The sequence below is a fragment of the Urocitellus parryii genome, chromosome 5 (assembly GCF_045843805.1).
Source record: "Urocitellus parryii isolate mUroPar1 chromosome 5, mUroPar1.hap1, whole genome shotgun sequence".
NCBI classification, from domain to species: Eukaryota; Metazoa; Chordata; class Mammalia; order Rodentia; family Sciuridae; genus Urocitellus; species Urocitellus parryii.
The window spans coordinates 59,567,548-59,589,606 of NC_135535.1; the positions used below are offsets into that span (position 1 = coordinate 59,567,548).

The following is a 22,059-nucleotide window of genomic DNA, read 5'->3' on the forward strand; positions in this document are numbered from 1 at the left end:
GATTTCTCTGAAATTTTTTGCTTCAGTGGATCTCTGCTGTAGATCCCCATCTCATCACTGTCCAAATATCTGACTTCCTTGTTTCAGGAACAAGTAAGACTTCCCCCCAAATGGGCAATGCTGAATAACTTCTGATTTTATACCGTGAGACTTTCTCCTGCCTGATAAAGCTTAGGTATCAATAAATCATGCTAATTAGTATTTTATTATAAGTCTCTTACCATCAGTGCCTCCAGGATCTTGATTTGAAATACACTCTTGAGAACTGAGTTATTGAGCAATGCACAGACAGCATCACAGAATGGATTTTGCACTGTTTTAAAGTGTCCTCAATGGCACCAGAGGGTGACAGTTCATCATGCCCAAACTGCCATCTATTCTTAGAATATGGAGATCAGGAAGAGAGGTCCCCATGTAATTCTTATTTCTTTTTAAACAATAAGAGTTTTTTTAATAGATAAATTCATTTTTCCAGGGAAGGAAACTTTGTCTAGATATTCTTTATGCATTTTTAGATTTTTCTGATAAAGAAGCAAAGACCAGGTTAAGTGGTCCCTCCAATTCTCATGCATAATGTTAGAAATATCATATCAAAATTATTCTCACCAATCTCTATATTTCTCATATAGATTTTAGAGGTAATAGGTGATGTTAAACATTGAACTGGGTCTCTAACAATCCTCCTTTGCCTCTTTATACTAACCTGTGATCTTTGACAAGTATTGCATTCTATTCCAGATTTTTTACAATTGATTGCTTTCATGACCCACATTAACAGAATTATAACATTGGTGACTTTAAAAGTACAAGATGCTCATACATTAGACAATCTAAATGTGTGTAGGGTGCAGTATACCTTGTCATTCCTAAGAGGTATAAGACAAAGATAAAGTGTGCCATGTGAATCTCTGAGTAATCTTAAATCTGACATGCTTCCTATTGGCTTTCCCATACAACCTTAGATTGCCTTCCACATTCTGTCCTTGGAAGTATCCAAAGTTGTGGGCCTTAACTAGAAAAGAATATTATCTTCCTTTCCAAGAGTACATGCCAGAATCAAATGATAGTTCCTGGCACAGTCCTTCGTACATATAATAGAAAACAAAAGCAAGGTGCTGGGTTAAATCCTAAGCACTTAAAAAAAAAAGCAACAAAACCCCAACACTTTCCCCCAGCAGTTATAGAATTGGAAGACTTTGAGAGAATCAGAATTTCTTATATTTCTGTCCTAAGAAATTTTATGTGTAAGAAGGCAGGCAAAAGGCTTCTTTGCAGTTTCCATGTTACCAAGAGTGACAGAGGTTTTATCTGTTCTCTTTAGAGCAGACGCATGGGGATCAATTTCCTGTAGAAGCTAAAGATGCCCTGTGGACTCAAATTCAAAATGTGATAATGAACCTCAGTTGTTGACAATTTTGAGAACAAATTGTAAACATATGGCTGAGAAGAGAGGCTCCAGAGACCATGACATAAGGATTCTACAAGTGAATATGACTTAGCCACGAGGTTTGTGGATAAGTTGAGAGCCGTGGAGTGAGACTCCTGGGGATGGGTAGGCCTGGCCTTGATAATGTTCCTGTTGTTTATCTTTTAACAAGCCAGGTGTCCAGAGCTCAAACCTGATATAAGTGAATGGTATTTTATAAGGGATTTCCAAAACCTCAATGTCATAGAATTATTGCAACTGGAAAACAGTTTGCTGTTACAATTGGATACAGGCACGTCTTAACCACATCCAACCTTTCTAGGAAGACATGTCTCCCATTACACCGACAATGTCCTTGTGTGAGGAAATTCCAAGGATATACTTGCATGGCATATATAAACACATGTCATTGAACTTTTCTATTGAGGTTGAGTAATTGCTTCCCATGAAATTGAAGGCCTCGACCATGTCAGAAAAATTACTAGTCAGCCCAAGGATGATCCAAGGGCACCACACTGTTTACTTGCATCTCAGAGGCAATGCATTCCTCATTTACAGATTTCATTTACATCCTTTATGCTGTTAATCACCAATAATTCCTCTAAGGGTAGGCCATCCAACAGAAAAAGGTGCTAGAGTGTGTCTAAATTCTCATACAACAGGAATTCCCATTAGTGCCACCCAGAGCCTTCTTCAGTCTAGAGGGTTTAATGTCGTCTTCTCATTGTTTGTGGGATCTCTGTATCTGCCATGATGACCATAGTCATTCATGGAATTCAGCTGCTAGAAACCATACACCATTAGGTTGGCAACTATTGAGTGCATATTGGGTCCATCTGAAGATAAAACTCACAGTCAGGAACGATGTAGGATACAGACAATCTGTGAAAGCTTGGATATTTTGAATGAAGTATTGTAAAGTTTCATGTCTCATATTTAGGGCCTTTAGCTATTGATTTGATATATTTTTATTTATTTTTTAATTGATGGAAAACCTAGGTATCATTGTGTACAGCATGCACCATATTTTGAAATATAGATAGGCTGTGAAATGGTTAAATATAGCTAACCAATGAATGTATTACCTCACATAATTATAATTTTTGTGGTGAGTTCACAATTTCTACTGTTTCTTATTTTAAGACTACAATATATTGTCATTAACTACAGTTATTCTGTTGTCCAAATTATCTCCTGAACTTATTCCGTCTACCTAAAATTTTGTGTTCTTCGACTAGTTACTCTGCAATCCACTCCAAGCCCCAATGAGTCCCAGGTACACACATGTGAGTGATATAATGACTTTTCTATTTCTGCATTGGCTTTATATCACCACATAATGTCTTTCAAGTTCATATATATTGTTGCAAATGAGAGAATTTTATTGTTTATTCATCACATTTTTTCTTCTTAAAATACAAATTCAAGTTTCTTTTTTATTTATTCTCTTTTTAGATATACATGAAAGTACAGTTTATTTTGACATAGTATAAATTTGTAGAGTAAATCTTATTCTAACTAGAGTCCCAGTCTTGTGGTTGCACATGATGTGGAAATACACTGTGATGTATTCATGTATAAGTACAGGAAATTTATGTCCGAATCATTCTAGTCCCATCCCCACTCCCTTCCTTTCATTCCCCTTTTGTCTAATCCAATGAACTTCTATTCGTCCCTCCTGACCCTTGTTGTGTATTAGCATCCACATATCAGAGAGAACATTTGGCTTTTTTTTTTGTTTTTTGGATTTACTTATTTCACTTAGCACAACAGTCTTCAGTTCCATCCATTTACTGGCAAATGCCATGATTTCATTTTTCTTTATGGCTGAGTAATATTTCATTGTGCAAATGTACCACATTTTCTTTATCCATTCTTCTATTGAAGGATACCTAGATTGGGTTCATAGCTTGGCTATTGTAAGTTGAGGTGCTGTAAACATTGTATACATCAGATTTTCTTTATCCATTAATCCACTGCAGTATACTCATACTGAGTCCATATCTTGACTATTGTGAATAATGCTGCAGTAAACATGTGAGTGAAGCTCTCTTCAGCATATTGATTTCATTTGCTTTGGGTATAGCCCCAGTTGTAGGATTGCTGGATTATATGGTAAATGTCTTTTAAAATTTTTTTTGGTGGAATTGTTTTCTTGTTTTCCGTAGTGGTTGTACTACCCATATTCCCATCAACAGTGTATAAAGCGTTCATTTTATTATTGAGGTATTTGCATTGGATATTAATCCCTTATCAATGTGAAAATACTTTCCTTCAATCTGTGGGTTGTTTCTAAACCCCATTGATTGCTTACTTTGCTGTACAGAAGCTTTTAGTTTAATGTAATCCCATCAGTCTAATTTTTCTTTTATTATCTGTGCTCCTGAGGTCAGATTTTAAAAAACCCATCACCTATACCAGCGTTATGGGGCTTTCCTATCTATGTTTTCTTCTAGCAGTTTCATAGTTTTGGGTCTTACATTTACAAGTGGTGGAGGAGGGGATTGTGGGTGAGAGGAGATAGCTTAGAATTGAGGATTTCAGTTTTGTTCCTCTCTTTACCCTTTCCCCCCCCTCTGAATGTGGTTGAGGCTACTTGAAAAATCTACCCTTTAATCTCCTCTAGTGGGTCCATCTAGGTTAATTGCAGGAGGTCATAGATATGAGTGTGGGCCCTGGAATAAGATAGGTAAACCCTAGGTAAACCATTTAGTGGCATGAAACTGTGAGTGATTCAGTAATGGTCTGCACTTCCTGCTTCAGGAAATGCAAATACTTTCTTTTCAATGAGAATAATAAGTGTATGCTCATTGTGGATTATTACCAATATTAAAAAAACTGATTCTTTTAGGTTCTTAGTATTACGACCACAAGTCTATTTATGTGGTGAATTACATTTATTGATTTCCATTAGTGATCCAACCTTGAATCCCTGGAATGAAATCCACTTGATTATGGTGCACCACCTTTTTAATGTATTTTTGTGTGTGGTTTGCCAATATTTTATTATAAAATTTTGCATCTGTATTCATCAAGGATATTGGTGTGATGTTTTCTACTCTTGATGTGTCTTTGTATAGTTTTGGTATCAGGGCAATGCTGGTTTCATAGAATGAATTTGGTACTGTTCCTGCTTTTATATTTAATGAAATAATTTGAGGAAGATTAGTATTAATTTTTCTCTAAAGGTCTGGTAGAACTTGCCTAATAACCTGTCCAGTCCAGGTCTTTGCTTCATTGAAAGGTTTCTTGATGGCTGCTTCAATTTTATGAGTTGATATTGGACTGTGTAAGTTTTCTCTATCCTCCTAATTCAATTTGGTTAGGTCATATGTCTCTAGGAAAATGTTGATATCTTATGATTTTCTAATTTATCAGAGTATAAATTTTCAAAATAATTCCTCAGGATCCTCTGGATTTTTATTAGTGTCTATATGATATCTCCTTTTTCACATTGAAATTTGTTAATCTGAGTGATCTCTTTCCTTTGGTTAGTTTATTAATCTTGTTTATCCTTTCAAAAAGCCAAGTATTTGTTCTGTTGATCTTTTGTATTGTTTTTTATTCTCAAATTCATTGAGTTGTCTCTGATTTTAATCATTTCCTGTCTTCTACTGATTTTGGTGTTGGTTTGTTCTTCTTTTTCTAGGGTCTTGAAGTGTAATGTTAGATTACTTATTTGGTATCTTTCTATTCTTTTGATGTATGAACTCAATGCTCTAAACTTTTCTCTTATTGCCTCAGAGATTTTGATATGTTGTCTCACTGTTCTCATTTACTTCTGAGAATTTTAAAATTCCTCCCCTGATTTCTTTTGCAGTCAATTCATCATTCAAAAGTGTGTTATTTAGTCTCCATATTTGTGTCTGTCTTTTTTATCTTACTGTTTATTTCTAATTTAATTGCATTATGATCTGATAGAATATAAGATATTATCTCTGATTTTTTGTGTTTTCTAAGATTTGTTTGTGACCTAAAATATGGTCTATTTTGGAAAATATTCCATGTGCTGTTGAGAAGAATGTGAATTCAGGTTTTAATGGATTAAATTTTACATATATGGATGAAATATTACATATTATTGATCATATTTTTAGTTCTGTGGAATTTTAATTTAAGTCTTGATGATCTATCTAGTGGTGAGAGCAGTACGTTAAAGTAACCTGGTATTATTGTGTTGTAGTCCATTTGATTTTTATTATTGAAAAGAGTTTGTTTGACATATAGAGATGCACCATTGTTTGGACACAAATACTTAGAATCATTATATCTTCTTGTAGTATGATTTCTTTAAGCAATATAAAAGGACCTTGTCCCTTCTGATTAATTTGGATTGAAATTCACTGAGTTTGATGTGAGAATAGCTAACTTTGCTTATTTCCTAGTACCATTCTTTTTTAAAAAAATCTTTTTCTGGGGCTTGGGCTGTAGCTTAGTGGTGAAGCGCTTGCCTAGCACAGGTGAGGCACTAGGTTCGATCCTCAGTACCACATAAAACATAAAAATAAATAAAATGAAGTTATGATTTTTTTCCTATTTATTCACCTTCAGTCTGTGGATATCTTTGCCTGTGAGTTGAGTTTCACACAAAGAGGATATTGTTGAGTGTTTATTTATTTTTGATATTAGTGATTGAACCAAGGAGTGCTTAACCACTTAGCCACATTCCCAGCCCTTTGTATTTTTTATTTTGAAATGGGTCTCACTAAGTTGATGAGGCTAGCCTCCTGCCTCAGCTTCCTGAGTCACTGGTATTATAAGCATGCACTACCACAGCCAGCTTGGGTCTTGTTTTAAATCCAGTGTTCCAACCTATGTCTTTTTACTGAAGAGTTTAGATCATTTACACTCCATATTATACAGAGTAGCTATTTATTTAATTTCATTTTGATGTATTTCTAATATTTAAATCAGACTTGAATTCAATGCTATAAATTTTCCTCTTAGAAACCTTCATACTGTCCTTTAATTGACTACACTCTTTAATTGACTATTCTTCTACTGTAATTCATTCCTATGCAGTTTTTCATTTTTATTTTTTGTTTCTTCTTCATGAAATCCTTTACTGAGTACATTTTGTAGTGTAGACTTTCTGGTTATGAATTCTTTTAGCTTCTGATTTCATGGAAGGTTTTTTCCCCATCAATTCTGAAACTTAATTTTTCTGGGTATAGTAATCTTTGTTGGAATTCATTTTCTTTCAGAGCTTGTTATATATTATTCCAAGCCCTTCTTGCTTTTAGGGTCTGAGTTGAGAAATCAGTTGAAGTTCATTTAAGTTTAGCTCTAAATGCAACCAGCCATTTTTCTCTTGCAGATTTTAAAATTCTATCCTTAATTTGTATGTTAGGTATTTTTATTATAATGTGTCTTGGAGTGGATCTATTGTGTTTTGTATGTTTGAAATCCTACATGCCTCTTGTATTTGAATTTCCATCTCATCCTTAAGGTTGGAAAGTTTTTCTGTTATTATTTCATTGACAAGTTTGTGCATCCATTTAGCTTGTATTTCAGAGCCTTCATATACCCCAAGATTTCTTAAATTTGGCTTTTTGATGTTATCTCAGATTTGTTGAATATTCTGCTCATGGTCTCTTAAAATGTTTTCTGTATGGTCTATTTTATATTCAGTATTCTTTATTTTGTCTTCAAGGTCTGAAAATTTATCTTCAAAGTGGTCTAATCTATCACTAATGCTTTCCATTGAATTTTAAATTTGGTTTATTGAGTCTTTCATTTTTAGGATTTCCATTTGGTTCTTTCTCAAAATTGCTTTCTCTTTATTGAAGTGAGTTTTCACTCCCTTTATTTTCTCTCTATTTTCACTCCTTAGATCTTCTTTAAGTATGATGAACATTTCAACTACGAAAAAATTCTTTTGCTGACATTTTCTCCACTGTAGTGTTGATGTAGTAAGTTTCGAAGCATTGCAATCTGTTTGGGGTGGGTTATTTATTTATTTATTTTTTGCTTTGCTTTTTCATATTGTTTGTATGTTTAACCATCTACTTGGACATTATCACTTCTTCTTTTAACATGGGACTACTTTGTGAGATTCCTTCTCTTAAGAACCCTGAGTTGGACTGATATCCAGATATCAATACTTTAACTCAATGTGTGACTTCTGTTGATCACAGTTTTACACCAGTTTGATAGAAACCACTGAACCCTATTTATTACAATTAATTCAGAACTAAGCCTCACACCATTCAACCTTATGGAAAAACAACAACAACAACAATCTTATTGAATCTGTTCTTCATAATTCCTAAAATCTGGTATAAACTTGTAGTAAAATTCTGGACTAGCTTGAAAAATTAATTATTAAAATAGTAAAATTTCTATAATATTAAATGATGGCTAAAAGGGGGTAAGAAGAAAGATTTGGCTAAAAGGGGGTAAGAAGAAAGATTTGATACAAAGAGAGAAAGTGAGGAGAAAGAAAGGAAAGATAGAAAAGATTAATACACACAAGATACAAGACAGAAATGGATGGTGAGTATTTGAAATTGTAGCAGATAATGTAAGAGGACAAATGGGGAGTAAGAGGAGAAAGTATAAAATAGAGTTAGGGAAACAATGATAGATTGATTTCAATGTCTGTTTTAAACTATTAAAAGATATAAATTCAAATGAATTGAAGATATGATGTTGGCTCTTAGGGCAACAACTATCAATCAAGTTAAAGAGTGATAATATGATCAAAGTTGTCATTAGAATTATTTAGCAAAACTTGCCAAGGAGAAGAAAATTCTTTTTGGATAATGGTTTGGATTGCATCGGGGTTTGGTCATTAAGTAGATGTCCATCATTCTTTGACTGTGGATTGCTCCAGTGTTGCTGGGTCTCAGGAGCCACTTCCCTAGTTGCCGTAGGCTTCCCACCATCTGGTTCTGGTTGGTCAGTTCAGGGGCCTGCAACTGACTGCTCAGAGGGTGCAGTGTTCATGTTTTGGTTATTTGTACTGTGTGCAGGAATTTAGGATGCTGGCTGTGGATTGTCTCTGTGATTGCTGTGAGTCACCATGTACCTGTTTCCCTCTACAGGATCCTTTTCATGGTGGTAAATGCCAGGTGGATGTCTATAAGTTTCCAGTGGGTGTTCTGTGGTGCAGAAGCATTACGCTAGCCAACATCACTCTCTGGGGTGCAGCAGTAAAGGAATTCAGTTTATGTGGGTTCTACTTTCCATTGTCCCAGGTTGTGAACAGTAGATGCTGATTATGGACTATTGAGTGAGGCAAGGTCCAGCCAGTTTCCAAACAATGTCCTTTCAGGAGCCAGTTGAGGCCATGGGCCAGGCTTTGAGCTGTGCCCCAGTCTGGCTGGGCACAATTCAGGAGCCACTTGTCAAAAGAAACGAACTTTATTTTTAGAACACAGTACACCTCACCACACAGCTCTTCAGGGACACAAGCCTCTCAACCTCCCCCACTCCTCCTGCTCTTGAGGCTGATTGGCTGGGTCCCATGGGCGGAGCCAAAAAAGTCCCCCCGTGAGCAGCTCCCTGGGCTGAAAGGGCAGGGAAACAGCCCAATGAGCATCACTGCAGAGGAGCCAATCAGTTGGCAGCTAGAAGTTTGCTGGGGCCCCTTTGGCTGTGGCTCTCAACAGAGCTGGGTAATGCTGGGAACAGTCACTCCCTCCTGTCTTGGATCTGGCAATTTTCCATGTTAATTGACCTCCCTCTGGATATGGTTGTAGGCACCTTCTGTTTAATTTTCCTGGGTACTCATGAAATGTTTTCTTTATTGGCTTTCTATCAGTGGCTGCCACCATCTGGTAACCGATTGTCTATGTTCCTGGATATTCAGGCTGTTGCAGTAATTCACTTGCAGGTCAGCATGGGAAAAGAAAGAAGAAGAAGAAGAAGCAGAGCAAGCGAAGCAGCAGCAGAAAAAAAAGTCCTTTATTGTGTACAAGCAATCTTTTTATAGTATTGTGAACAAAAAAGGCAGCCTTCCAATATCAATAAATCAGGTCTTTCAGCTAATTAAACATAGCACACAGAAGTTTTACTTTCTAATCAGAAGTGACCCGCTTCTCATGGCTAATCTATTCTCAGCCCGGAGTGTGTTGAGCTCTGCTCTTTGTTAAGAACAGATAATAAAATTTTTCTCAGCGCCCTCCTAGCCCACTTGGCAGAACATCCCATTTGCAGGCAAGTCCTCGTTTTCAAGCATGTCCGCTGTTACCTTATCTAAACCTTGAAGGAGCCTCTCGTTTGCAAGCAGGCCCTCCCAAGGAGAGCAGACACCTCGTTTGCAAGCATGTCCGCTGTTACTTATCTATACCTTGACAGAATATCCCGTTTGCAGGCAGATTCCATCAAGAACAGTAATAGTAATGCAGTTACATCTGATTCTCTACACAGGCAGCTTCCCTGTCATGTGGCCTTATGATCACAGGGACAGTCTCTAGGCTTCTCATGGTGCCTTGCCCAGTGTCAGTTGTGGGGGCTGGTGTGGTCACAATGGATCTCCTTTTGTCTGTTCAGGATTAAGTCTGTCTTGATGCTGGTCTCTGCCTGGACCCCATGGAGGTCCCAGGGAGCTTATCACCTCTGCCGCGCCCACAAGGAGGCTGAGTGGAGTAGTGAGTTAGGTGCACTTCCCCGGCCCAGATCTGTTCCACTCCATTCCCCTTGTTCACCAGTGAGGGGGAGGGGTTTTCAGCGACTTTTGGCTATGCTACTAGTGATCCAATTACAAATTGTTTTTAGTCAAATCCTTAAGTGATCCTGCTGCAGTGGACTTCTATGTGGTTTGATTTGCATCTGTTTGGGTGTGGGAAGATGATGTGTTGATTTAAGGGGGTGACTAGTTGGTTCAGGGCTCCATAAAATGGCTGTGAATACCCTATTGCTGCCCCCCCCCCCAGCTGTCTTTTCACTATTTGGTTTTAAACTCTTTTATATCCTTCAAGGATATTGCAGTTTCCATCATGCTTTAAATTTTGTCTGCCTTTCTAAATGTTTTTAAGTGAGTGAGCTTGAGTATTTCGGCTCCCTTTCTCTGTTTTTCTCTGTTGCCCCTTGCCCCTTCTCTCACCCTGGTTTGGGTTCAGGGTTAGGGAACTCTGCATTTATTTTTACCCCTGGGAACCAATCTCCCAGTCACTCCAGGTTTCAGACTTTGTAGTAGTGAATCTTAGAGCATTCATTTTTTCACGCACCTCTCAATTCTGCTTTTCCTTCACTGATTTCTTTCTGTGTTTCTAGGAGATTAGAAATTGCTGCCAAGCTCCCTTCCACCATCTTCTTCCAGAGGAACAATTTCAAGTGTTGGTGAGGATGTGGAGCAATAGCAATTTTTCTGCATTAATCTTGGGGAGGCAAAATGTTGTAATTACTTTGAAAAGTAGGTTGGCAATGTCTTATTTTTTAAGAATTTGTTTTTTTTTAGGTATACAAGATAATAGAGTGTATTTTGACATATTATACATGCATGGATAATAACTTACTCTAATTAGGATCCAATTCTTGTGGTTATACATGAAGTGGAATTTCATTGGTGGAGTATTTATATATGAACATAGGAAAGTTATATCCTAGTCATTCTACTGACTTTCCTATTCCCACAGCTCTTCCCTTCATTCCCCTTTGTCTAAGTGAACTTCTATTATTAACACCTCCACATTGTTTATTAGTATTCACATATGAGAGAGAATAATCGGCTTTTGGTGTTTTGAGATTGGCTTTTTTCACTTAGCATGATAGTCTCCAGTTCCATCCATTTACCGGCAAATGTCATAATGTCATTCTTCTTTTTGGCCAAGTAATACTCCATTGTGTATACACATCACATTTTCTTTATCCATTCATCTGTTGGTTTCATAACTTAGCTATTGTGAATTGAGGTGCTCTAAACTTTAATGTGGCTGAGTCACTGTAGAATGCTGATTTTAATACCTTTGGGTATATGATATAACTGGGTCAAATAGTGGTTCCATTCCAAGATTTCTGAGGAATCTCCACACTGCTTTCCAGAGTGGTTACACCAGTTTGGAGTCCCACCAACAATGTGTGAGTGTAGCTTTTTCCCCACATCCTCACCAAATTTTATTGTTACTTGTATTCTTGATAATTGCCATTCTGACTGGAGTGAGATGGAATCTCAGTGTAGTTTTAATTTGAATTTCTCTAACTCCTAGAGATCAGTTGAACTTTTTTCATATATTTGTTGATCATTTATATTTCTTCCTGTATAAAGTGTCTGTTCAGTTCCTTTGCCCATTAATTGACTGAGCTATTTGTTTTCTGTTTTTTTTTTCAGGCTTTTTATATCCTGGAGATTAATGCTCTATCTGAGGTGTAAGTGGCAAAGATTCTCTCCCATTCTGTAGGCTGTCTTCACGTTATTGTTTCCTTTATTGTGAAGAAGGTTTTAGTTTGATACCATCCCATTTCTTGATCCTTGATTTTACTTTCTTCATCATAGGAATCTTGTTGAGAAAGTTAGTTCTTAAGCTGACATGATGGAGAGTTGGGCCTACTTTTTCTTCTAGTAGGCATAGGGTCTTTTTTGTCCTGCCTAGGCTCTTGATCCACTCTGAGTTGTCAAGGTAAGAGATAGCGGTTCTATTTCATTCTCCTACGTATGGATTTCCAGTTTTCCTAGCACCATTTGTTGAAGATGCTACTTTTCTCCAATGTATGTTTGTGGCTTGGCAGTGTTTTGTAGTGTTAGACATAAATTTGTCACATAGCCTTATCCCAGATAGATGAAACATATGTCTACAAAACAATTATATATGATGTTCATTACAATTTTAACAATAATAGCAAATATAAAAAACAACCCTAATGTCCATTAACTGGTGATTTGATCCAGAAACAAGCAAACCAAAGTAAGAGAATGTTGTATTCTGAAAGAGTAGGCAAGAAAATGTTCCCCAGCACGAGAAGTGATTAACTGAGTGTAGTACTACAGATAGACCAATCAAATAAGATGATGAGTGAACTTTGATCATTACAAAAAGCAATAGGGTGGTCACTGGTGACCTTGAGAAAGCTATTTTGGTGATTGGTGAGAGCCAAAACCTGATGGGAATAAGTTTATGTGTGAGTGGGAAGAGATGACTAAGAAGGAATCTAAGAAGTATTTATGGAAAAATCCAAAAAGAAATGGAAGATGAAGTCACTGATGGAGAGAGGGAAGGGGATTTTAGAATGGAATAACTTATGTGCATGTAAGGGCATGAGAACAATGTGTAAGTTAAAAGCTGATGATTCAGGAGGAGAGGGGGCTGACTGTGGGAGCAGTGTTTTTTCTGAGTGGTTGTGCGGTCTGTTGTATAGTGAAGGTTTGATCTCCAATCTATTCAGTTATGTGCACGAAGATTTATGTATATATGTGGGAAAAAGATCATTAAGATGTTTAAAAAAGAAATAGGAATGTGGGGGGTGAGAAAAGAAAACATGAGCTCATATAGGGACAGTCAAAAAGGAATGAATTTTACTTTTTTTCTGACTGAGTTATATGACTGCCTGAAAGCTATTTAAGAGGCCTTGGTGGATAGTTATCCCTAGACAAGTTTGACTCAGTTATCAGGGGAAAACCACTTTAAATTATCTCCTGTTTACTGGGAAATTCTGAAAAATCTATAACACGCTAGTTCAGGGTAGTGGCCACCACTGTCCTTTTGTTAATACTCCCACCCGGGATGATTTACTTATCACAATCCCTCAGTAGTAACAGGAGGGAAAGTAAAGCATATGCTCACAGAGCCCACGTGAGGGTGGGAGTTTTTGGAAGTTCTTTTTGAATTGTTTGAGTCTTGAAGGATGAATCACATATTTGGTAGGTGAAGGAGGATGGTTCTTCCAGGCTGAGGAGACTGTGTTGCAGAGGCTTGTGGGTAATTTCCTGTGGCCAAACTGAAGCTAAGGTATGGGAAAGTGTTAGAAAGGACAGTGGGAAGGAATTTGTACTAGGTCAATAAAGTTCTGAAATGCTGTTTTAAGGAGATTGGACTTTAATTTGTTCTCAATAGGCAGCTACTGAAGAATTTTTGAGGCATGAGAAGAACTTGTATTTCTTTTTGTAAGATTATTCTGGAAATAATAGTGATGATGGATTTAAGGAATAAGGATTTAAATGAAGGTAGAAAGATCAATTTTGGGAAAATGACCAAGAAGAACAATTCACAATACAATAGCTAAGTTAAGGAAATCAGACTATGTGTCCCTCAAAAGGCAAATGGATAAAGAAAAGGTTGAATATACATACAATGTGGCATTTCAGTCATAAGGAAGAAAGAAATTATGTCTTTTGCTAGGAAATGGATGGAACTGGTGAATATCATACTAAGTGAAACAAGCCAGACTTAGAAAGTCAAAGGTTTAATGTTTTTTCTCATATTAGGGAGCTAGAAAGAAATAATGAATTATTTTTTAAAAAGAGGATCTTGTAAAAATAGAAGGGAGAACAATGAAATAGAGGACTGGTTTCAAGGGAGGGGATGAGGGATGGGCAAGGGGATGAGTCATGGAATAAAACTGGCTAAATTATGCCATGTGCATGTGTGGATATATCAGAATAAATCCCACTTTTACATATAATACACTAATTAAAAATTAAATTAATAGAAGGAAGACCAATAGAGTAGAGGAAAGGGATCAGGTGAAGGTCAGAAGGTAGGAAAAGGGTTAGTTATGGGGATTGAAATGGAGCAAATTATGTTATGAATAGGTAAAAATAAACCCCTAAATTAGGTGTAACTATAAGGTACCAATTAAAAAAAAGAACAATACTGATTCACTATGTTAATTATCTTTTTTTTTTAGAGAGAGAGAGAGAATTTTTAATATTTATTTTTTAGTTTTCAGTGGACACATCTTTGTTTGTATGTGGTGCTGAGGATCGAACCCGGGCCAAACGCAAGCCAGGCAAGCACGCTACCGCTTGAGTTACATCCCCAGCCCCTGTTAATTATCTCTTAATGCCAAGGGAAGTGTATTTCCAGTCATGTAGACTTAAATTCTATGAGTGACTTAGACTTCATTTTCCTCCCATTTATTAACCAGATGGTAAATATCATTGATTAATTCTAATTTTTATATCTGCCTAACATAAAATTTTGCCCACATAGGAAGGCTTACTCAAAGTGCTTGAAGCACAGTCCAATCCATTTTTTTTAAAGAGAGAGAGAGAGAGAGAGAGAGAGAGAGAGAGAGAGAGAGAGAGAGAGAATGAATGAATTTTAATATATTTATTTCTTTGTATGTGGTGCTGAGGATCGAACCCAGCTCGGTGCATGTCAGGCGAGTGTGCTACTGCTTGAGCCACATCCCCAGCCCTACAATCCATTTTTTGATCTTGTTCTATTGCAAGATATGCTGTTCACTTCTTATCCTTCCACCTTTCTAAATATCTTCTAGATCTAAGTAGAGTTCTGTTATCTTCACAGGGTCTGTCACAATAGGAAGCAGTATTACATTCTGGTGATATGTATGCAATATGGATCCAGATCATGTGGGTTCAGATCTCAGCACTTCCACCTATGATTAGTTGTGTGTCTTTGGCTCTGTGCTTCCTATGCTTCATCTGTAAAACAAGAATGATAAGAATTATTTTTTAAATAACAAGTAATGATCATAATAATTATAGATTATTTGTTGACTCTATTATTGCCATACATATTTCTTAGTGTGATGCCTGGCATATAGTAAACAATGTAAGTGCTCTTATTATTTTACTTGACCATAGGAAAAATCTCTTCTGTATTGGAACACTCATGTTTGCCACTCAGGTGGCATTTCAATGTATGCTGTTTTGTGAAGTTTCTTGTATTGTTAACCTTGTTTATTGTCCCAGGGAAGATTTATTTATTCATTTTAGTATTTCTATGCTACACAGCATAATGATGAATATACTTTCAAATATTTATTAAGGTGTGAACAAAATGTATTGAACACTAGAGTTCTAGGGCTTTCTCTGTTGCCAGGAGAAATGATTACCTGAGTGAGAGACACTGAACTTTGTGTAGGTTGGTTGGTTTGTTTTTCATTTCAGGAAAGCATTATCTTATTTTATTATCATCTCAGCGAATGTTCTCACTTGGCACCTAACTGGCATCAAACTGAAGACCTCAGGCCAACAAACCTGGGCTGCTCACAAGCCCCGGTAAATTGGTCTTTATGTCAGGAATATCAGAGCACCTGTTTCTGTCTTTGGTTCCTTAGAAAGGCCTAAATCTGTCTCAGATGCACTAGTGGTGCTGGCCACAAGGTGGTGGGAAAGTCCTGAAATTGCAATCTGCTGGAACAGGAAGCCAAGCTACTACTTGCTAGTGGGATTCTTTTCTCAGGTGGCAGAACCAGATAGGGTCCTAATCATGCTCATTGTCAGCATTCTTCTGTCTCTGCCTGAGCTGGAATGAATAAAGGGCCATTCTCTCTCAAGGCTCAGGGGAGCTGTGAGCTCTTTGGTCAGTGCTGCTGGCTGGATAAAATCCTAATTCAGTTTTGTCACCTTCATAAAGTAGACCCTCAGGATCCATGCTGAATACTCAGAGCCCTTTGGGACATTTTATTACGTGCAATTTCCTACTATGGGAGTAGTTCAGGACTGTCTGGGCTGGGTCCCTTCTTAGGATCTCAATTCAGGATTAGGTACTCAAAGCATGAATAACAGGAAATACATTCCAAAGATGGAGGATACTCTTTAAAAACAAAATAAAACAAACAAACAAAAAACCCTGTTGAGGAAACAATGTGAGACATCACTGGCATAGAGTAAACTGGTCACTCAGCCGGGCACAAGCAAACGCTGTGTTGTGTTTAGACCAGGATTTCTTCTCTGGCGTGATGCATGTAGGGACTCAGCTTGGAGGCCCCGCAGTTCAGTTGTGCAGCTCCATTTTCCCAGTCCCTGAAGATCACCAGCAGCTACAGCAGAATGAAGACCAGAGACGCGGTCAGGACGAACCAGAGCTCTCTTGTCTGCTCCACCAGCTTCTGACACAGCAGCATTTCAAAGACGCACTTGAGGCTAAGGACCATAAGAACCCAGAAGAGACACAGCACTGCTAGGTGCTCTTCCCGTCTTGGAAGAGGCGCAGGGACAGGATAGTGATAAAGCAGGTGCTGAACCCGGCAGGGTTGAAGAAGGGCACGAACACGTTCCACCAGGAGAGGCCTGTGGCCAGGCCGTCCATTCGCAGTGCTAGAAGCGCGGGGAACACCAATAGGGGAAGCAAGTGCAGGAAGATCTGGAAGGTGGCGAGGCCCAGCCACTGAACCAGCCTCCTTAGCCAGAAGAGCGTTGCGCTGGCAGAGTGCTCCTGCGCAGTGTGCGCCTAGAGGCGTTGCGTCCCCTCTGCGGGTTGTCTCCAGCAAGAGGCACCTGGCAGCCCGCCTGCCCGGCCCTGCCCACTCCCCCTGGACCAGGCTCCAGAGCGCCCTAGATCCCCCAGCCTCCCCTGGGACTTAGAGTGGCCAAAGGCCATGTCTGTGTAGGGTTTTTAATATCCCAAATAGTAATTTTCCTATCTTTTCAGAGCAGCCACTTTGGGATCAATTGTGCTAACAAGGAATATGTTCCCTAGGGGTGTTGGTACTAACAAAGACACTTTGTTCTTTAATGAACAAAGGTTAAATGGATATTTAAGAGAAGCCATCCCACAGAGACTTGTGAGGAAGTTGCAATGGGATCATCACAGGCAGGTGGTCAGCAGGCTGGAGAGAAGAGCAGCAGAGATGGAGCAACGGGTTGAATGCCATCCTTGCATTGACTGGCCTGAAAAAGACATTTTAAAGTTTTCTCTCAAATCTATCATTTAGGTAGCCACAGATCTTTCTCATCATGGAGAAAGTAGTTATTTAACTTGAGGATTGTATTTATTTTTTTAGTAGACTTTTTTTTTTTAAAGAACACTTTTATATTATAGAAGAGTGAGAAAATAATACAGAGGGTGTCCACATATCCGATGCCCAATATCCCCTATTATTAACATCTCACATTGGTATAATGAACTTCTTATAATTCATTAACCAATACTGGTACATTATTATTAAATAAAGCCCATAGTTTATTCAGACTTTTAAACTTTTACCTAATACCTTTTTCTATTCTAGAATCCCTGGGATAGCACATTACATTGAGTTTTCATGTATTTTTAGGCTCCTCTTGGCTGTGCCAGATTCTCAGACTTCCCTTATTTTTGATGACCTTGGTATTTTTGAGGGGGGACTGGTCAGGTATTTTGCACAATGCTCCAATATTGGAATCTGTCTGCTGTGTTTGGGATGACCAGAGAGGTGAAGCACAATTTTTGGCCTGTCACATTGAGGTTACTGATCAACATAACGTATGACTGTTGATGTTGGCCTGGATCTCCTGGCTCAGACTGTTTGTCACACTTCTCCACTGTAAAGATTCCCTCCTCCCCACACTGTTTCTATACTATACTCTTGGGAAGGAAGTCCTAAGGAGTGGGGAGCTTTGTTCCCCTGCTTTATATTTACCTACATAAATTGTTTGGACTACTTCTGCACAGGATGTCTCTTCTCCATCATTTATTAATTTATTTAAATATTTATTTGTACTACTGTGGACTCTTGAATACTGGATATTTTGTATTATAATTTGATAGTATTTTATTTATTTTGTAACCCAAATTGTTCCAGCTCTTTCAGTTGCTTCTCTGTACTTCTAACATACTTTATCTATATAATTGCACTTAAAAAGATGGTTCAGGAGGCTCATACTTGAAGAAATGTTCTGGATACCAAAGTCAGGGGTGAATGTAAGTGGTCCTGTTTGCCTTACGAGCACACACTTTTTTCTTTCTGAGAGTGACATATAAATTCCACGTTACCAGGGACCTTTCCCGATTTGTTTAGTGTCATATTCTCAGTGAATAAAACAATGCTTACCACAAGCAGTTATTCAATAAATAATTGTTGAATGAATAAAAGAAATTAAAATGGCAGTTCTTAGAGGGAAGTGGTAGGAATATTTTCCTTGCTTGCCTTGAGTAAAATGTAATGATATAAATAATAACTATAGTACTGTCTTTTCTTCCTTGCCCTTAAATCTTGCATTGTAGCACATTTCCATGATCACACTCTCATTTCCTTGATCATGCAAATAGCAGTTTTAGTGTAAGGTTTAAGTGACACCAAACTAGATCATATCTAATTAAGAAGATATTTCAGGCTGCAATTGTGGCTGAGTAGTAGAGTGCTTGCCTAGTATGTGTGAGGCACTGGGTTCAATTCTCAGCACCACATAAAAATAAATGAGGGATACTGTGTCTACCTATAAGTAAAACAAATATACATTTTTAAAAAAGCACATCCTTAATTTATATTATTGAACTATGTATGACATCAGAAAGATTTTAGGTTATGTATTAAAATCTGACAACCAATTATAGGTGATGAACTGGCATCTATTATCAAGAGTTTTTAATTCTTCCTCTGCCAGAGGCATTTGCCCTCAAAGAATAATAGAAACAAGATTAATACATACATAACACAAACATTGAAAACCAGTAGGATTATAGTGACAAAAAATGTAGAATAAAAATATTTTTGTTGAGACTGAATATTTAGATTAGAACTGTGATAGCAATGATAGGTGTATGAGAAGTAAATAAGAATTTTTCATAGAAAAAATAATAATGCTGAGTGACTAAAATTCGGCATAGATCAGGAAAAGCTGAGGGCAAACAGGGTGACACACATATACACGTTGCGTACATATATGTTTAAAATTTGCCACTTGGTATAAAATCCCTCTACCCTACATGTAAAATTAAACTCCACAAAGTTCTGAATATTTTCTTTAATCAGAGTTGGCAAAGTTAATTCTGGTCCTCAGTTATTTGATGCACTCCATGTTGAGATTACAGAGACGTGACCAATGCCCTCCATTTATGAGTGGGTACAAGAGAAGAATGCTGCACTGTCCAGAACAGAAGTAGGTGATAAGCTTGTCTGAACCTACTTCATGTCAAGTGTTGGTCCTATCCATAGGCACTTGGTTTCTGAGTGGCAAATTGGGCAGACTTTTAAAAATAAACTTTATAATGTTAATTTTCTGTTCATCAATCAAGGAAAACAATATTACTACACATAAATTCTGCTTGATAAGGACTCACAATATGGGTGAAGTTATTAATTCAGAAAATATATATATCACAAAGATATATGATTAAATTAATGAGAGAAACTAGAGGACACATGGTTGTGTTTTGTTGGTGTCTTAGAAAGGCAAAAAGGAGAATGCCCTTTGGCAATACTCTTGATTTTTTTCTCAATATTTTTGAAGTATAAAGGAAGATTATACCCATACTATGGCCATTATATGAACAATTTATATGTCTGATCAAAATATAAAGTGTAGTTGAGCAGTTTAATGTTTGATAAACATAGATAATAGTTCCATATGTACTATAAAAGCACAAAAGTTTATTTTCATAATTATAAAGCACAAAACAACAAAAGACTCTTTATCAGTTATCCGAATTCCAATTATGTGCATGACTAGTACTTGTTTTTCTTCTTCACACTCTTCTCTAGACCCATCCATGTTTTCCAAACTCTCATTTTATCTTTGACATCTTAGAATATCCTTTCCAAATAATGAAATTGTTTTGATAACTTGATCAATCTTCTTAAACTCTAACATTGTTGAATCAAGAGATGCTGTCAATTTGAATAGTTGGAGAACTTACCCAACCAAAATTAGTCATAATGCTTCTAAATTCAGGGTTTGTTCTCTGTGAGCTTATGTCTCACAGATGTGAGAATTGGTCTCTGGATATTTCCATTCCCCATCACAAGAAGGGCATATGGCCAGAGCTGCAACTTCTGCTTTGCATTTCCTTTTTATGACATTGGGTCTTTGACTAATATCTGGGGCATGCAATTATTGAAGAAACCATTCCGAATAAAGGAAACTTAAAAGAAGGCAAAATAAATTGTTTGATTTTTTGGTTTTTGTATTATAAGAGAAAAATGTTCCAGGGAGAACATGAGTTTGATGAGTATACCCAATAATAAGAAGCCATGTTTGTCACTTTCATGAATAGTGCTCACAGTTATTCAGATTTAAATGTAAGTAAGCCTCAAAAAAAATCAATAGGCTCTCAATTCTTTGTGAGAAATACAGTCCGTTTTACTGTGTCTTTGAAAGCTGCTTTTACTTGTTTGTTTCGAAGTGTATAGATGAAAGGGTTAAGCAAAGGGGCAACTGAAGTAGTGAGGATGGACACCACCTTGTTAATGGCCACTCCTTCCTTTGCTGAAGGCTTGCCATAGATGAAGATGCAGCTGCCATAGGTGATGGAAACCACAATCATGTGGGAGGAGCAGGTGGAAAAGGCCTTTTTCCTTTGTTGGGCAGAAGGAAATTTTAGAATGGTCTTGATGATGTATGTGTAGGAGAGAGTGACACACACCAAGGTAATACTTAGTGTCAGTATGGCAGAAGTCAAGACTATTTTCTCTAAAAACACTGTGTCTGAGCAGGTTATCTGTAGAAGGGGAGATGCATCACAGCCAAAGTGATCAATCTCATTTGAGTCACAGAATTGTAGCTGGAGGCCTAAGCCAAGGGGTGGGAGGATGATCAGCAGGCCAGCAAACCAACAGCAGAGGACGAGTGTAGCACAGACTCTGTTGCTCATGATGGTTGTGTAGTGCAGGGGCTTACAGATGGCCACATAGCGATCATAGGACATGGCAGCCAGGAGATAAAATTCTGTTGCTCCCAAGAGGACAACAAAAAATAACTGGGTGGCACAAGCATTGTAAGTAACAGTGTTGTCACCAGTTGTCATGCTGTACAGGAATCTGGGAATACAAACAGTGGTGAATGAGACTTCCAGGAAAGAGAAATTTCGGAGGAAAAAATACATGGGAGTTTTAAGATGAGAATCCAAAAGTGTGAGTGTGATAATGGTGAGGTTCCCAGCCACACTCAACATGTAAGTGAGAAACAAAAATATGAAAATTAGAACTTGTAGTTTTGGATCATCTGTCAATCCCAGCAGGATGAATGTTGTTATTGCTGTATGATTTCTCATCCCTGCCTTGTGCCAAGTCACAAGCGAGTGGACCTGAAGAGAGGTGTCAAAAGAAGCCAGCATTGGAGCCTGACTGGAGACATCCCAGCCAGACAGCTCAGTGCACTTAATATTCCTTTACCTGATTATCAATTACCTCATTGAAAATACCTATACCATTGACATCTTACAAGAAGTTTTCTACAGAAAATTTTGAATATAGATCTTATGCTTGTAATTCTCTGATGACAAACCACATTAGTAAAAATGTCAAATAAGAACCAAACAAAACATAAATCATATGTACAGAATGCAGTTTATTAACAATATTGCCTGGAGGTGACACTCTATGTGTTCTTAATCTGGAAGAACTATGACAATTTTGGACTTCTCTTCTCCCAAATTCATCTTTCTTTGCCTTCTCCTGCCATACTGTAATGTTCTATGTTCAAAATCTGGGAGGATCTGTTAATCAGGATTTTATGTTCATCATTTAAATTTGTTGCAATCAGTTTTAACAGCAACACATTCATCTTAGTGTTAATTTTTCTTTGTGCTTAAATTATCTCTAAAAAGGGTGAAAAATTTAGAGCACAAAGGTGCACCTTAGATTTTTTG

The 22,059-nt window shown here is 37.4% G+C and overlaps 1 protein-coding gene and 1 pseudogene across 1 annotated transcript; both read right to left on the reverse strand.

The window, feature by feature from the left end:
- Nucleotides 1-16,207: 16,207 nt before the first annotated feature.
- LOC113189614 (transmembrane protein 203-like) lies at nt 16,208-20,127 on the reverse strand (annotated as a pseudogene).
- Nucleotides 20,128-20,523: 396 nt separating this feature from the next.
- Nucleotides 20,524-21,462, reverse strand: LOC113189546 (olfactory receptor 6C2-like). Its single transcript, XM_026398386.2, has one exon. The coding sequence runs from the start codon at nt 21,460-21,462 to the stop codon at nt 20,524-20,526; it is 939 nt and encodes a 312-aa protein (XP_026254171.2).
- Between the last annotated feature and the right edge of the window lie 597 nt (nt 21,463-22,059).

What these genes read in the sequence shown, in the direction of transcription:
- LOC113189546 (XM_026398386.2), bottom strand. Translation starts at nt 21,462, where the DNA reads ATGAGAAATCATACAGCAATAACAACATTCATCCTGCTGGGATTGACA.